The sequence below is a fragment of the Balaenoptera ricei genome, chromosome 8, assembly GCF_028023285.1.
Source record: "Balaenoptera ricei isolate mBalRic1 chromosome 8, mBalRic1.hap2, whole genome shotgun sequence".
NCBI classification, from domain to species: domain Eukaryota; kingdom Metazoa; phylum Chordata; class Mammalia; order Artiodactyla; family Balaenopteridae; genus Balaenoptera; species Balaenoptera ricei.
Genome location: NC_082646.1, coordinates 66,642,366 through 66,659,011, shown reverse-complemented (window position 1 = coordinate 66,659,011; position 16,646 = coordinate 66,642,366). Strand labels below are relative to the sequence as shown.

Genomic DNA, 16,646 nt, shown 5'->3' with positions numbered 1-16,646 from the left:
GCGCCGGCCGGGACGGGCCGCCTCTCAGCAATTCCGGGGCTTATTAGGCTCACTCTGGGTCCGGCAACGAACTGCTCCGGCCTCGCAGGGGTCGCTCGGGCCCTGCCCCCCCCCCACGCTGACAGCCCGGGCTTGCTGCGGGGTGGGTGGGTGGGGGTCTCCCTGGGCGGGAGGACCTGCTAGTGCACTGGCGGCCCACAGCCCCGCAGCCTCGGTGCCGGGGAAAGATGGCCTATCACCTCGAAGCTCCGCCGGACCCACGCTGCGCCCCCGAGAGGCCGCCTTTGCTCCTGGGGCACAGCGCAGCCTCCCGGCCTTCGCACCGGGAACCGTTTCCGGGGCGAATGCTTTTCGTAGCTGACCCGGCGCGGCCCGTGACGCGAGCGCCCAGACGGAAGTGCGGGCTGAGGAGCCGGAGCCCGAGCCGGAGCCCGACCGAGAGCAGGTCTCGGGGGCTCCGGCTGTGGGGACTGCTGGCCCTGGCAGCGATGGCGACCCTGTGGGCCGGCCTCCTTCGTCTCGGCTCCATGCTCAGCCTGTCCTGCCTGGCGCTCTCGGTGCTGCTGCTAGTGCAGCTGTCGGACGCCGCCAAGGTGAGTCCCGCCCAGCGCTCACCCCAGACCGGAGCTCCTCCCCTGCCTCCGGCCTTGTCCACCTGCGTCCCACCCAAGTCCTCTCCCAGCCCTGACAGCCCGACCCCTAGCTTCTCAGCCCTGGCCGACTACCACCCGGAACCCTCCCGACGGCCAGGGAGCAGTCCAGCCCTCCCGCTCCAGCTGTCTGACGGTTCCCGCCCGCACCCCTCCCACCCCCGGAGCTGACACCCCGCCCCAGCTCCACCCGGCCCTGACGGCGCCCAGAGTCGGGACAGCATCTCCGCCTCCTTGAATTTCCCTTCCCAGCCCCGACAGCACCGCCCCCAAACTTGACAGCTTTTCCAACTCTAAGAGCCTTTAACTAACTTTATACGCTTGAGCTCTGACAGTCACCGCCGCCCTCCACCGGCTTCACAGACCACTGCCCCAATTCCCCAGGCCAAAATGATAGGAAGCCCGCATCTCACAGCTGTCTTCCCTCTTAGGAACTAACTCCTCTCAACTCACCCCTGAACAGATTCCCTTCCCACTGTGGGAACTTGCTTCTCCTGGCAGCCTTCCTTCTCAATACGACCTACAGGAGTCTCTCTCACCAGCCTCATATCCTCACCTGGCTCCCTCCAGGACCTCCTGGCCCCTTTCTTGCCTTCTCTCTTCTTGATAATTTAGTGGGTAAGGGAGGATCCAAACTACAGGAGAGGTGAGGTTGTGGCCTTCTCCCCTGCTCCATTTCTTGGCCCTTCTGGTCCGCCTCATGCTGCTATCTAGTCCCCTTCGTGCCCATACCCTCCAGACCTGTCCTTGATGAACTACCTCATTACTAGGGAGAACAGATGGCCTGCACATTAATGTGATGGGAAAACAGAATGACATTTTTCTTTTTTAAATTGGAGCTTTACTCTATAATACCTTTAAATATAGGGGCTGGGAAAGATGGGTGACAAGTATACATATCAGGGGGGTTTTGGTCAGGGGTTCTTTTTTTATTGAAGTATGTAGTTAATTTACAATGCTGTGTTAGTTTCAAGTGTACAGCAAAGTAATTCAGATTCTTTTCCATTATAGGTTATTACAAGATATTGAGTATAGTTCCCTGTGCTATACAATAGATCCTTGTTGTTTAGGTCAAGGGTTCTTTTTGAAATCTTCCCTACTTCCCTTCAGAAACAGGGACAGCAGCAAGTCTCCTGACTTTCAAAACACTGCTGGCACCCTCTGCATATCTTCTGTGATCACTCTAAGTGGTATATTGTAACCATGTACTTGTCAGTCTCCTTTACTTGGGCATGTCCTAATTATGGGCAGGAACCATGTCTCACGCTTATCTGAATCCACCTCATTGCACACAAGTCCTGGCACAGGACACATGCTCACTAAGTAGTTGCTCAATGAGTAAATGAATTACCAACTCTGCCAGATATACCACCATATATAGGAGCTTTGGACCTGGTCCTCTGGAGACTAATGAGCTGCTGCCTTATCAGATTAGATTCCCCTTTGCTGGGGAAGGATCTCCTTCTCCCTCTATTCATAAATTTAGTCACCCCTTCCTCCACTTCTTGAAACTTGCTTTATCAGTAGTTGTCCTCTCTGTCTCCCAGGGATTAGAAGCAAAGTTTCCTGGGAAGGGTAGACCAAACTGATCTCAGCTGCACTCACACTACTTCCCTTATGTATTGGGTTGGCCAAAATGTTCGTTCGGTTAGTGAACACGTTCAATAAAGTTCTCTGTGAAAATGAAGAATGTGTCTTTTATTTTTACTTTAAACCAAACGAACTTTTGGGCCAACCCAGTACTTCCTTTCTAATTGTAGCTGAGTGCCTCCAAAACTTCATCCCTTCTATAGGACTCTGGCCCAACCCATTTTATCCATATCAATACCTTTCTACCAAAGGGTGGAAGGATGGTGAGTAAGAAGAATTGTGATTTGTGAGTAATTTTTAGTTTGATATTTCCCCATCCTTCTGTAATCAGCGTTCTTATCTGCAGGCACAGCTGTCTGTCTACCTCGTCTTTCTACTGGCAGGTAGATGGTGATAACATTAGCACAGTTTGATTGTCATGTGACACAAAAATGTGATTAACAAGTCACAGATACTAGATGTTATTTCAAAATAATTTTATGTAGTATATAATCATTCATTAACATTACCAATGGCTTTTAAAAACGTGTATCTCTCAAAGTTATTTAAAATTTTAAATGAATGGTTTTAGAATACTTGGCAGGGGATGCTTAGCAAAATGTGTAAGTTGCAGGTTTTAAAAATATTGATGATAAACTGTCAACAAGTTTCTATTTTGGTTATAGAATTCTGAGGATGTCCGATGTAAATGTATCTGTCCTCCCTATAAAGATAATTCTGGGCGTATTTATAATAAGAACATATCCCAAAAAGACTGGTAAGTATTCTGGATTACTGAATTACCTGTCAAATTTCTTTCTTTGGTTGTCACTGTTAGCCCTGGATATTCATCCAATGTATTGTTTTCTCTTTAAGCAAAAGTGTTGAATTCCATTTCTATTTGAAAAAGTGAGAGTAAGGCCCTGAGTGCATGATGTAGGCCTAAAGGAATGTAGCCAGAATCCCCAGGCAGGGAGGCTTTTACATTGGGATGGGGCTGAGTTTGTGGCACCCAAACTACCCATAGCTACCCTTCTGTGTCCCCTTAAATTTTGGTCCTCCCTCTTGCTTCTCAGTGGAAGGTAAGCAAGCCTCATTTACCTGGGTCAGAGTTTTTACAATTTGTAGGTTTTGATGATATATTGTCAGATATAGGAGACTATGTTTAAAAGTGTCAAAAGGCTCAGGAAGGAATGGGAATGAGCCATGGATATCAGAGTTTACCAATTGGTGTGCCATTAATAGGTTATAGGTGTGCCAAGTCATTGATCCCTTCAGCCCTTGGCATATAATCAGGCAGGCCTGTGATGACTGGGATCCTGACTAGCTAGCCACCAGCAGCCTTCTCTATTTATCCCAGTGGACCTTACAAATAATAGCTTTTTCTACATGTGCCATAAAATGATTGGGAAGCAGTGGTTTTGTAGCAGGATAGGTGGGCTCCTTACCCCGGACTGGGACGTTTTATGGTTTATAATGGAAGATTGCCAGGATAGGCCTAGAATAAAAATAGCTCCAAATGTTCCGTACTTTCACATGTACCCTATTTCACAGCTAAATAGCCCTGAAAGTTTGAAAGCCGAATTAAATTCATTCTGTTACAATATTCCAAGCTGACTTTGAGTAAGAAAAGGCAGGCTTTGAGCATGTTTAGCTTTTCTGATGTCGTTGTCTGTTCTTCCCATGATGTGCATTTAGGTTCAATCCGACATGTGGTAAGTGTATTCTTGAGAACTTCTTGTGAGCTTTTGTGTTCTACTTTAAATTGTCTCATACTACAAAGTGATTTAGCTATTCTTCTAGGTTTCATATCAGGAAGTTACTTTATATGAAAAGAAAACTCAAATAAGTTATTCCTATAAATTTCCCAAATATATTGAGCACTTACAATCAGTTTATTCTATTATCAGTAATAGAATATGATGCCTGTTACTTGAGTGGCAAATGAACTCACTATTCAAGTGTTTAGCACTAATCTTTTCACTGACTTTTTGTTTCTCCAGGTTCACAGAGAACCGTATATCATTTATCCCTGGTTATTGGTGAAAATAGGGAGCTTTGAAAATAAACAGTTGAAAACAAGCCTTGCTTTGGAATTTTTCTTCCCTCTCTCCCTTGCTTCCTTCCTGCAGCTTGGCCTTTTACTACGGATAGGTTCACAGATGTCACTGAAAGTTTTTTAACTGGCTTTAGAAGGGTAGGCATGTTATGACTAATCAAGATGTTATGGCTTTCCGAGGCTTCCAATATCTTATCTGACCCTATATATATTTTTACCTCCTGGCCTCTCCATTTTGTCCAGTTGTTAGCTTTAATTCTTCATTGACCTATACTGTCTAACTTAAGAAAAATTTGAGTTCTCTGGTTTGTGTTTGAGGTGTGATTTGAAGCTGATAATGTCCTCCTTTTGGCACTAGGGGGAGGTGTCGCCTAGTTCCTGAAGTGGTTGTGTTCTGTGTCTGGGTTCTGCGTTTACACTGAGTGGCCAGCCAGAACCAACCTTCCTGGTTCCTCTCCCATCCTGCACAGCACTGAAAATCTCCTTGTTATTAAACTGTATTTGTACTTCCAAAGAAATACTCAACACTTAGATTCCCAAGTAATTCTTAAGTATTGTTACTAAGGCTTCTGAAGCTGAAATAGAAAACTAAGTAGGAGATAAGTCTCATTTTCCTGAGGTTCAGAGAGATACAGGGGGGCTGTCCTAGGAGGCAGGAGCCCTGGATTCTGGTCCTTTTAGCTATTAATTTACTCTGTGACCTGTAGAGGTGACCTCTCCGAGAGTGCTGGGCTGGATGACCTCTATGATTATGAGCTAGATACCCCTGCAGTGAGATTTAGTTTCCTCTGCCTATTTTATGCCTGTATCCAGCTGGATACATTACTGGTCTTTTGTACATTTGGAACAAATATCACACACTTGTATGGTGTGAGTTGTGGGACCTTACTCTTATTTGAAATTCTGCCAGTTGAGACTTATTTTTTCATTACTACCTTTGTTAAAATTAAATTACCTGTTAAGGAAAACTGACTGAACTTTGATCATTTATGCCATTTTGGGTTTTCTTTCTTATGCCACAGCTCAGAGGGAACAGAACACAAAAAAGTACGTTCTGATAGGGCAAAGGGAAAGAATCAGCCTGGAGCATTGGATGCCCTCAAGAAGGTGGGTGGAGTGAGACAGGATGCTGTGGTAGAGTTCTTGAGGCAGCCAGCCATGCCTAAGGGAGAGAGGACAAGAGGGAGGGAAACTGCCCAGCAGCCAGCAGGAGGACAGCAAAGCTTTGCCTGCCTTTGCTGAAGGTGATCAGGGTAGTGGGCTCTTAATAGCTGGGGAGAGTAAGAATTTAGTTATTTCCTAGACTTGACAGATTTCTGGGAAAAAGGTTTTTTGGATAGGCTTGCTTTTTCATAAGCCATAAATAAGTGACCTGGAAAATGGGGAGAAAATAAACATCCAACCACAAAAACATTCAGCCTTTTACTATTTTTAGGTACTGTTGCCAGGTAGTGTTTTCATTTTAAAATATTTTTGTTGTCCTAATCCTACTTCTCCATGCTTTTTAAATAGACTTTTGCTCATTAAGAAAAGTAACTGTTTCTTACTCTGGTGTTCAGCTTTCAGAGTTTCATAATTTACCAACTGTTAGGATTAGCCATTCATATACCACACTGTGGCAGTTTAGATGATATTAGTTAATTCATAAAAGAGGTAATCTCATATTTGAATAATGCTCCAGGTCACTTTAAATCATTTAAAGCAGTTTTACTTGCTAAATGAACAAGTCTAATATGACTTGATCTGCTAAGTAGTTTTCAGTCCCATTTGGGATTTTTCAAGTGCATTTTTAACTATAAATAGCACTTTTGAAAATAGCTGCTACATATGTGTCTTTATGGTCTCTTAGACTGTTAAAGCTTACCAAATTGCTAATATTGAGAGAGGAAATGATTTCCCTTCCCTTACTGATTATTTGTTCCTTATATTCATTCTTTCATTGGGAAAGTTCAGTGATTATTCTGGATTTCAGGAAAGGTTTGATCAGTGCAAGTAGAAAATCCAGCTAGGTTTAGGCAGTATTTTATCTTTGTTTTTTCAGTGATTGCCTTCATGTTGTGGACCCCATGCCTGTGCGGGGGCCTGATGTAGAAGCATACTGTCTACGCTGTGAATGCAAATATGAGGAGAGAAGTTCTGTTACGATCAAGGTAAAAAAACAATAATCCATCTTTTCTGCTTCTGGAACAGTTTTTGATGGTATCTAGACAAGAAAGAAAATTTTGGACATTTGAATTCTATTTAGTTACCTAAACTATTGCTCTTCCATCCTCTTCCAAGCACCCTCTTACCTCCTCCTTTCTCATCCCCAGCCCGCACCCTGAAAGGATCAATGGACCTGCTCTCCGCCTGCCTCGTAGAGATAGATGCCTTGTGCCTTAATTAGGATACCTTAGATAGATGTGATATGTGAAATGGCACAAAAAAAGCCCTGAGTGTAATTTGCATTTCCCAGAAAGACATTCCAGCTTCTCTGCGGGCCACGTATGCCAAAGATTAGTGAGAAAGCAGGATGATTAGACCTTCTTCTTCCTGCCCTCTCAACCCTTAGAAAAAGTTATATATAGAGTGACTACTCTATCCTAGAAAACATCACTTCTAGATTTTAAGATTTCCTTTCTTTATCTTTTATAGGAAATGGAATGTAGATCACTCTCATCACAATTTGGACCTCTAATGAGTTCAATTACTTTATTATGGTGGCTCATAGTTCTTTTCCCCAATTTTTTTATATGGAGGTCCCCATTCCTGTTCCCCCCCCCAAAAAAAATACCTTAGGGGAATCTGGGGTGGTCAGCTATACCAGTTACAAAGATTCCTGTTGTGATTGACCCTGCAGGAGAGCTCCTGCTCCAGCAGGGTACTGTCCCATAGAGAAATCATCACTGTACTTTTTTATTTTTTAACAAAATTTTTATGTATAATTTCCATACCCCAAATGTCACTCATTATAAGTGTACAATTTTATAAATTTTAGCAAATTTAAAACCAATTTTTACAATCCAGTTTTAGGGACTTCCCTGGTGGTCCAGTGGTTAAGACTCCGCACTTCCAATGCAGGGGGCACGGGTTCAATCCCTGGTTGGGGAACTAAGATCCCACATGCCCCGTGGCCAAAAGATAAAAATAAATAAATACTTTGGGTATTGGCCCTGATGACTTTCTAAAAAAAAATTTAAAAAATAAAATCCAGTCTTAGAACATTCCCATCACCCCAAAAAGATCCCTCATAACCATTTATAGTTAATCCCATTCCTACCCCCAGCCCTAGACAATCACTATTCTGCTTTGTGTGTCTCCGGATCTGGACATTTCATATAAATGGAATCATAAAATATGTGGTCTTCTGTGACTGGTTTCTTTCACACAGCATAATGTTTTTGAGGCCTCTTCATGTTGTAGCATGTATCAGTACTTAATTCCTTCTTATTACTGAATAGCATTCTATTACATGAACATACCACATTTTGTTTATCCATTCATCAGTTGATGGACATTTATTTCCAGATTTTTACTTTTACTCTTATGAATAATGCTGTCATCAATATCTGCGTACATGTCTTTGTGTGGTTGTATGTTTTCCTTTCTCTCTGGTAGATTCCTAAGAGAGGTAAGTTTATATTTAATTTTTTAAGAGACTGCCAGGTTGTATTCTAAAGTAGTTGTACCATTTTACATTCTCACCAGTAACATATGAGGGTTCAGTTTCTGTACATCCTCGCTAACATTTGGTGTTGACTGTCTTTAACTGTAGCCATTCTAGTGGGAGGTGTCACACTGTACTGCTTGACACCGCACGAATTAAGATCTCAAGAAAATCATGTGCCTAAAATGTATTTTTGTGTATCTAAATTGATCTAAAGCAGTATGCTGTTGAAATTCATCTGAATTACATTTTCTGTAAGGGATCCTAACAGAAAGTGGTCTTGACTGCAGTGCTGTTGAATCTAGGACACTGTATTGAGGGTGAAAAAAGAGAACTACTATGCTAGCAGTGGTGCAAATGATTAGCAGTAGGTGAAGGTGGAATTTGAAGACTCGTGAGAAGATCCCAAAGGCAAAATGCTTTCTTTCCTTTTTTTCTATAAATAATACTTTGGTGAAGAGTTGAGTTTATTTCTTATGTTGGAATCTGGTTTGTATAGACATCCTATATGCTTAACAGATAGATCAGTCTTCACTATGGCTTTAGCATTATTATACAAAATTCAGATTTCTTGGCTTGAACAGAGATATAACTTATTTTCAATTTCTTTTAGGTTACCATTATAATTTATCTCTCCATTTTGGGCCTTCTGCTTCTGTACATGGTATATCTTACTCTGGTTGAGCCCATACTGAAGAGACGCCTGTTTGGACACTCACAATTGATACAGAGCGATGATGATGTTGGGGTAAGTTCTTAGCATGCCCTAGCTATTCAAAGCCAGTCTCTGTCATCATCTGATATAGAGTGCATGTGAAGAGTAGTTACATAATAGATGTCCATATCTGGAGCAGATCCTCCACTAGAGAACCTAAAGACAGTTCTAATATTAGTGTATGTCTCTTGATGAGGAAATTGCTCTGTAAACCATAAATTTGGTGGTTAGACCGATGATCCTTGGTGAGTGTGCTGTACAAGGCTTTGCCTTTCACTACCAAGGGCATAATTTTCATCGCCTTTTCCTGCTTACATTGAGAAAAGCATCGGAGATAGTCTTCTTCCTAGGCTCCTGCCTGAACACCTTCCCTGTCAACATCACCAAATATTTTAAAAGGCAAAGAGGCTTTAGTGAAGGGAAGCATGAAAACCATAATGTTCTTTACTTAATGAAGTACAGCTTGATAACCCGCTGATGTTTTATATTTCCTATTTTCCTCCTTCTTTAAAAAAATCTGTGCTCTTTAGAGAAAAATAAAACCATCACTCCTGATTCTCTTCCTATCTTTAAAACACATTCATATTTGTATATATAATTAATATTACTTCACTCAAAACTTTTGAGAAATTGACATAGTCCACAAATTTGTTATTCAGTATGGCTTAGAGAATTATATTGTTTGTTTTGTCATTATCCTGTTTGGGTTTGTTTCCAAATTTTCCACTATTTCATTATTACATATATAATATTCTTTAGAAATTACTTTTTATTTTGGATTACTTTATTGAACTATGTTTCTTAAAGTGAATAAAATTTAGTAGAGTTTCAAGAATCCATTCCAAAAGCCAAAGCCAGGATAAAGCCTTGCCAATCACAGTCAAAAGTCCTTTTAGGGCTTCCCTGGTGGCGCAGTGGTTGAGAATCTGCCTGCCAATGCAGGGGACACGGGTTCGAGCCCTGGTCTGGGAAGATCCCACATGCCGCGGAGCAACTAGGCCCGTGAGCCACAACTACTGAGCCTGCGCGTCTGGAGCCTGTGCTCCGCAACAAGAGAGGCCGCGATAGTGAGAGGCCCGCGTACCGCGATGAAGAGTGGCCGCCACTTGCCGTAACTAGAGAAAGCCCTCGCACAGAAACGGACACCCAACACAGCCATAAATAAAAAATAAATAAATAAAATAAAATAAATTAATTTAAAAAAAAAAATAAAAATAAAAAAATAAATCTTTAAAAAAAAAAAAAAAAAAAAAAAAAAAAAGTCCTTTTACTCTGGAATGGCTTGTGGACCCATTGGTAAAAGATGAGAAAGGGGATCCTGAATGAATGGCTTAAGTTATAATTACAGAGCCTGCTTGTCTCATGAATATCGATATTGAATACTCAACTTAATTTGAGCAAGATTTCATTTTTGTTTTGTGAAGAACTTTCATAGAAATACCTCTGTTTGCCTCTTTTCCCCTTGCTTCCTTTAGTAATTCAACCAACACATAACAAGTAACTTTTCCATATCAGGAAGGATTAGAGTCTCAAATACTATTCCCATGTTAATTTTCATTCACATACAACATTTCCCATTGACATTTTGGGTCAGATGATTGTTTGTTGTAGGGGGCTGTCCTGTTCACTGCATGATCTCTAATAGCATCCCTGACCTCTGCCCACTAGAAGCCTCATCCCAATCATGACAATCAAAAATGTCCACAGACGTTGTCAAATGTTCCTGGGGGTCAAAATCACCCCCAGTTGAGAACTAGTAACATATGAAAACGTTATGTATCAAAGGCCACCTGAACCGTTTCATTATAGGCACAGAGACAGAAACTCTGACTTAAACTACATCCCTTATAGCATTAAATATCTGGTTCCTGATTTTAGGGATAGACAATATTAATGTAATACACAGAACATAAAAGAAATGGATGCACAAATGTGTAGATAAAAACATGTAGGAAAGGCATTTGATGGGACCATGTGCTTAGTAACCATTTTGTTCACCAGTGATTGATTCTGTGAGCATGTCGATCATATGAGAACATTGTCTTGAGAGGCCTGGCTGACTTTTGGATATCTGTTAAATTGATTCTGGGCAGAGAGAGGTTTTCTAAACACAGGTATGAATTTATGGTACCAACTCTGTTCAAAAAGAAGTTCAATTTAAATTCCTACAATTGTTGCTAATCCAAGATGAGAGTTCTTCACTCTGTATGTGCCTTTAAACATGCTTTTGTTAAATTCTCAGTTCAATTCTGTTTTAATTTTTTCCATTTTTGTTGAGTGTAGAGCACTTTGAATCAAGTGAGAGTTAGCACAAATAGTTAAGAAGCTCACTGCAAGTAGTCACAATATTTACTGTATTATATATCCATGACACATCATTGCTATTATCAAAGCATTACATTAAAACATATTTTATATTTATTGTAATTTTATCAGGTGTAAAAAGAACAAACATATATAAAGGGTAAATCTCTATTTGCATTCTCCCGGCATCCATGACTATGAGCAGCTAGTTCAATCTTGTTCTGATAGATGGAGAATAGACCAAAAGGATTAACTGGTTTGTTTAGTCCTTTAAATTTGTTCCTTAAGAAGGTGTTTCTCCCCCTACCTTGAAGAGTAGATAACAAGACTATGAAATTGAGAAACACTCTGCTGGTAAAGTACATCCTTCTTCCCAGTCTTGTTTATGTCAAAACAAACCAATGGTAATAATGTTTTATATACAAGTTCACTGAAGCACCATATTCGGATAGTGTCATTTTAATCTACCTGAACAAAATCAGTGTGTTAAGAAAATGTGACACCAAGTCAAGTTTAGGGGAGCTAAGACTTGTGCTTGTGCTCATTTGTTAGATGACCTTGGATCGGTTTATTTCCTCATGGGAAATAAAGTAATCCAACAACATTAGCCACCTTCCTTTTTCCTAACGTTCTTTCTTACATCTTTGAAACATTTGAACTTTGTGGAATTGTTTTTATTATTTTCATTTGTAAGGTTAAAAAAAATAATGGGGTTTGCACAAGATATTACCTAAATTAAGTGAAAAGTTGAAGCAATTTTGGTAAAGAAGGCAGGGATAGATTCTTTACAGAAAACTCTTTGATGTCTTTGAAATGTCGACATTATATAAATATCTTGCTCTAAAAAGAAGACCAGGTGTTATAACACTGTTTAGTTATAGTTTTATATATATAGTTACGCAGTTATGTATAGCTTTCCATAGACACGCTGACTTCTGCCCTGGGTATATAATAGAGCTTTTGCAAACATGCAAAACAATATTGTTTCTTTCCGAGAGGCAAAGTTTAAGAGGTCTGACTTGTGACTTGTATCCTATGTTGGAACATTTAGGAGCTTTGCTAACCCAGGTTCAGGAAAAAGAGATCAAGGAAAAGGCAAACAAAAGCAATAAATAAGTACTGAATGCCTTTTGTCATTTAGGCAGCTGTGTTTATATCTCATTCATAGATAGATTAGCATGGTGGTTTCCTGTGTAATGACTGCAAACATCAGTGGCGTTGGTTTACTTTGACCAGGATAGGTTCGTTTTCTACACAGATACCTGGGTGACCCTTCAATGGCCTCTTTCCTAATGCAGCAGCTAACATGGAAGCTACTGTGTGCTCAGCAATGAAAGATTCAAGTCTTTACCAAATAGAAACGCTGAAGTGATAATTCCTTACTGTCCTTAGCACTAGAGGGTAATTGTAGCACTTGAGCTATGTCTCTGTTCATTACAGATTGGGGAAGGGGGGAAATGTAGGTGTTGAGGGCATAAGAAGAGATGGAAACCAACCAAGATAAGATGCAGTCAACTCATCTCCCAGGAAGAATGTGGCCCCAAGCTGGCAAGTAACAATTCTAATATAATGGGAGTCAGGAAATTAAAAGATAGGAGTTTCCTCAGCCACAGATTAGCTATATAGTATCGAATAAAACAAGGAAAAGCCCTACTTTCTGTATCTGTAACATGTAGATATTAACATGCAAAATAGATTTTCTTTCCACCACTCATCAAGAAGGGCTTCTCTCTAACATAAATGACCACTGTCTTTGTCTTGATCCCTACTTCTTAAGGGAATGTCTTTGGAAATGGTGACTCACGGGAACTTTGCACAAATACCTCCTCATCGCTTATTTTACTTGAACCAACTATTTCTGTAGTTGAGTTCATCCTGCTTCTGGCAGTTGAGTGCCTAAGAGTGCTTGGCCAAATTAGATGGTCTGTTTGAAAAGGCCAGCTGCTCCTATCTCCGTGGCTGGATAACTGCTATCGTGTGTGTGTGTTTTACACGGACCATGCCGTCTGATGTTCTCCATTCCTGGACTTTCAGGATCACCAGCCTTTTGCAAACGCCCACGATGTGCTGGCCCGCTCCCGCAGTCGAGCCAATGTGCTGAATAAGGTAGAGTATGCCCAGCAGCGTTGGAAGCTTCAAGTTCAAGAGCAGCGAAAATCCGTCTTTGACCGTCATGTTGTCCTCAGCTAATTGGGAATCGAATTCAAGGTGACTAGAAAGAAATGAGGCAGACAATGGGAAAATATTGACTGAGTTTTCCTGGGTTTTGTTTTAATGCCCTGTTGATTTCACTAACTCTTGCTGGAAAATTCAAAACTGGAAACAAAAACATGCTTGGTATTTTCTTTTCTTGTTAATGTATTAATGGAGGCATTTTTTAAAGCACACGCCTCAAACAACATTAGCCTTTTCCTGTTTGTGACTTTTACTAATAAAAATATGTCTGCCTGTAAATTATCTTGAAGTCCTTTACCTGGAAAAAGCACTCTCTTTTTTACCACACAGTTTTAGTTTGGTTTTCAAGATAATTTTCAGGGGTGGTTTTTGTGTGGTGTTTTTTGTTTTTGTTTTTGGCAGAGAAGGGGAGGGATATGTGGGAAGTGCTTAACATAACTTTTCTCAAGTCACTTTACTAAACAATCTGTTGTAAATAGACTTTGCCTTTTATTTTCAAGTTTCATTTATATTTTGCAGTCTGCCAGCCTCATCAAAGCCCTGACTTACCTATTTGAATTTTGCACTGACTATATTATCTGGACATCTGGTTGGCCTGTGGCTGCACTTCATGGTAAATTGGATCTGAAATGCCTGGTGGCTCTTCACAAGATGCAGATTTTCTTCCTGTACTGTGATGTCTGATGCAATGCATCCTAGAACAAGCTGGCCGTTTGCTAGTTTACTCTAATGAATAAACATAGTCTTCGTGTGTGGTCTTTCTCGTCTTCTTCTTCTTTAAGGATGAATCCTAAGGACTTGGACACTTGCAATAAAGAAATTTTCTTTTAAACCCAAGCCTCCCTGGATTGATGACATACACATATTTGTCAGCATCCCCAGTCAGGTTGAGAGGCAGCTGTTTGAGCTGTAGTGTGTACAGCTTTGAACTAGTACTGGAGTTCCAGTTGCCTCCCTCTGAAAGGTATAGCAGTTATTGGATAACTGGCTTTTTTCTTCCTATGTCCTCTTTGAAATGTAACAATAAAAATAATTTTTGAAACACCTACCAGTGTATCTATGTCTCCTAACTTTTCTCTCCTCCCTCTTTTGCTGTATGATGACCTTGAAGATGCAAAGACAATTTGTACCCTGTTGTAAGACTATTGTTTTATACCAGTCTAATCATAAAACACTGGTAGTAAATTATCTGTGTGTGGGTGTGGGTGTGTAGAGAGAGAGGGAGGGAGAATGTATGGGTACTTAGATGGGCCTCTGAAAGTATACAGATATCATTTTGATAAACAGGGATTTAAAATGCATGAAGGAGTGTTCTAAGAAATTTTTTAACTACATTAATTTCATAAGGATGAGATTTTAGGAGCCGTTAATGCATTTTTTGGTTGGTGAAAAGCACTTTTTTTAAACCCCAAAATCTAACCTAAACTTATTGATTTTATTGTTAGTATTAAAAGATATAAGTTCAACTACAACGAAGTGAAATTTATTCCAGGTATGCAAGGCAGTTTGAACATTTGAAAATTAATGAAATCTATCACATCAACACACTCAAGAAGAAAAATGACATGATCTTATCAATAGATGCAGAAAGGAGCATTTGACAAAATCCAACACCCATTCACGACAAAAACTCTCAGTAAACTAGGAATAGAGGAGAACAAGACAAGGATGTTCTTCCTCACCACTCCTTTTCAACATCATACTGTAAATCCTAGCTAATGCAATAAGACAAAAGGTATACAGATTGGGAAAGAAAAGTTAAGACTGTCATTGTTCACAGATGACATGATTGTCTATGAAGAAAATCCAAAAGAATTAAAAAAAAAACCTGGTACTAATAAGTGATTTGATTATAGCAAGGTTGCAGGATAGAAGGTTAAGATACAAAAGTCAATTGCTACCCTACATAATAACAATGAACAAGTGAAATTAAAAACAATTACCATTTACATAAGTATCCCCCCAAATGAAATATGTATAAGTCTAACAAAATATGTACAAAATGTATATGAGGAAAACTACAAAACTGATGAAAGAAATCAAAGAACTAAATAAGAGATTCCATGTCCATGGATAGGAAGACAATATTATCAAGATGTCAATTCTTCTCAACTTGATCTCTATAGATTCAATTCAGTCCCGGACTTCCCTGGTGGCGCAGTTGTTAAGAATCTGCCTGCCAATGCAGGGGACACGGTTCGATCCCTGGTCTGGGAAGATCCCACATACCGCAGAGCAACTAAGCCTGTGCGCCATGACTACTCAGCCCACACCCTAGAGCCCACGAGCCACAACTACTGAGCCCGTGCGCCACAACTACTGAAGCCTGCGCGCCCTAGAGCCCGTGCGCTGCAACAAGAGAAGCCACTGCAATGAGAAGCCTGTGCTGTGCAACAAAGAGTAACCCCTGCTCGCTGCAACTAGAGAAAGTCTGCGTGCAGCAACAAAGACCCAATGCAGAAAAAAAAAAAAAAAAATACAATCCCAATCAAAATCCCATCAAGTTCTTTTGTGGATATCAACAAACTGATTCTAAGGAAGCAAAAGACTCAGAAAGTCAGCACAATGTTAATGAAGAAGAACAAAATGGGAAGACTGACACTACCTGTTTTCAAGACAGTGTGGCACTGGCACTGGCAAAAGAATACAAACAGATCAATAGAACAGAATAGAAAGCCCAGAAATAGGTGCACACAAATATAGTTAACTGATCTTTGACAAAGGAACAATGGGAACACGGAGAAAAGTCTTTTCAGTGAATGGTGCTGGAACAACTGGACAGTCAAGTGCAAAAAAATTAAGCTAGACACAGGCCTCACACCCTTCAAAAAATTAATTCGAAATGGATCATAGACCTAAATGCAAAACAAAAAACTACAAAACTCCTAGAAGACAACATAGGAGAAAATCTAGATTACCTTTGGTTGCTGATGACAGATTCAATATCAAAAGCACGAATCAAGAAAGAAATCATTGATAAGCTGGACTTCATTAAAATTAAAAACTTCTGGTGAAAGACTCTGTCAAGAGAACAAGAAGACAAGCCACAGACTGGGGGGAAATATTTGATAAAGTACTATTTTCCAAAATATACAAAGAAGTCTTAAAACTCAACAATAAGACAAACAACTTGATTTTAAAATAGGGCAAAGACCTGAACAAACACCTCACCAAAGAAGATATACAGATGGCAGATAAGTATTTGAAAAGATGCTCCACATCATATGTCCACAGGGAAATGCAAATTAAAACAATGAGATACCACTACACACCTATTAGAATGCCCAAAATCCAGAACACTGACAACACCAAATGCTGGTGTGGATGTGTAGTAACAGGAACTCTCATTCATTGCTGGTGAGAATGCAAAAATGGTATGGCCACTTTAGAAAAGAGTTTGGTAGTTTCTTACAAAACTAAACATACACTTACTGTGTGATCCAGCAATTGCACACCTTGGTATTTAATATCTGAGTTAGTTGAAATCTTATGTCCACACGAAAACCTTGCCCATGGCTGTTTATAGCA

The 16,646-nt window shown here is 40.3% G+C and overlaps 1 protein-coding gene across 3 annotated transcripts; it reads left to right on the top strand.

Annotated features, from left to right (window-relative positions):
* Positions 1-144: 144 nt before the first annotated feature.
* On the top strand, positions 145-14,164 carry TMEM9B (TMEM9 domain family member B). Of its 3 annotated transcripts, XM_059931085.1 has the most exons (7): positions 503-593; positions 2,906-2,997; positions 5,301-5,385; positions 6,320-6,428; positions 8,538-8,672; positions 12,978-13,151; positions 13,638-14,164. In XM_059931085.1, exons 2-6 carry the CDS (start codon positions 2,916-2,918, stop codon positions 13,131-13,133), a joined length of 567 nt encoding a protein of 188 aa, XP_059787068.1. In that variant the 5' UTR covers positions 503-593; positions 2,906-2,915; the 3' UTR covers positions 13,134-13,151; positions 13,638-14,164. The 3 variants fall into 3 exon arrangements, with proteins under 3 accessions (XP_059787067.1, XP_059787068.1, XP_059787069.1); XM_059931084.1 differs by lacking the exon at positions 5,301-5,385 and having other exon boundaries at positions 145-593; XM_059931086.1 differs by lacking the exons at positions 2,906-2,997; positions 5,301-5,385 and having other exon boundaries at positions 571-593.
* The last annotated feature ends 2,482 nt before the right edge of the window (positions 14,165-16,646 follow it).

Excerpts from the sequence above, each read along its gene's own strand:
- TMEM9B (XM_059931084.1), top strand. The coding sequence starts at position 228 with ATGGCCTATCACCTCGAAGCTCCGCCGGACCCACGCTGCGCCCCCGAG. Across the intron at positions 594-2,905 it reads AGCTGTCGGACGCCGCCAAG|AATTCTGAGGATGTCCGATG; the intron begins GTGAGTCCCGCC and ends TTTTGGTTATAG. Across the intron at positions 6,429-8,537 it reads GAAGTTCTGTTACGATCAAG|GTTACCATTATAATTTATCT; the intron begins GTAAAAAAACAA and ends AATTTCTTTTAG.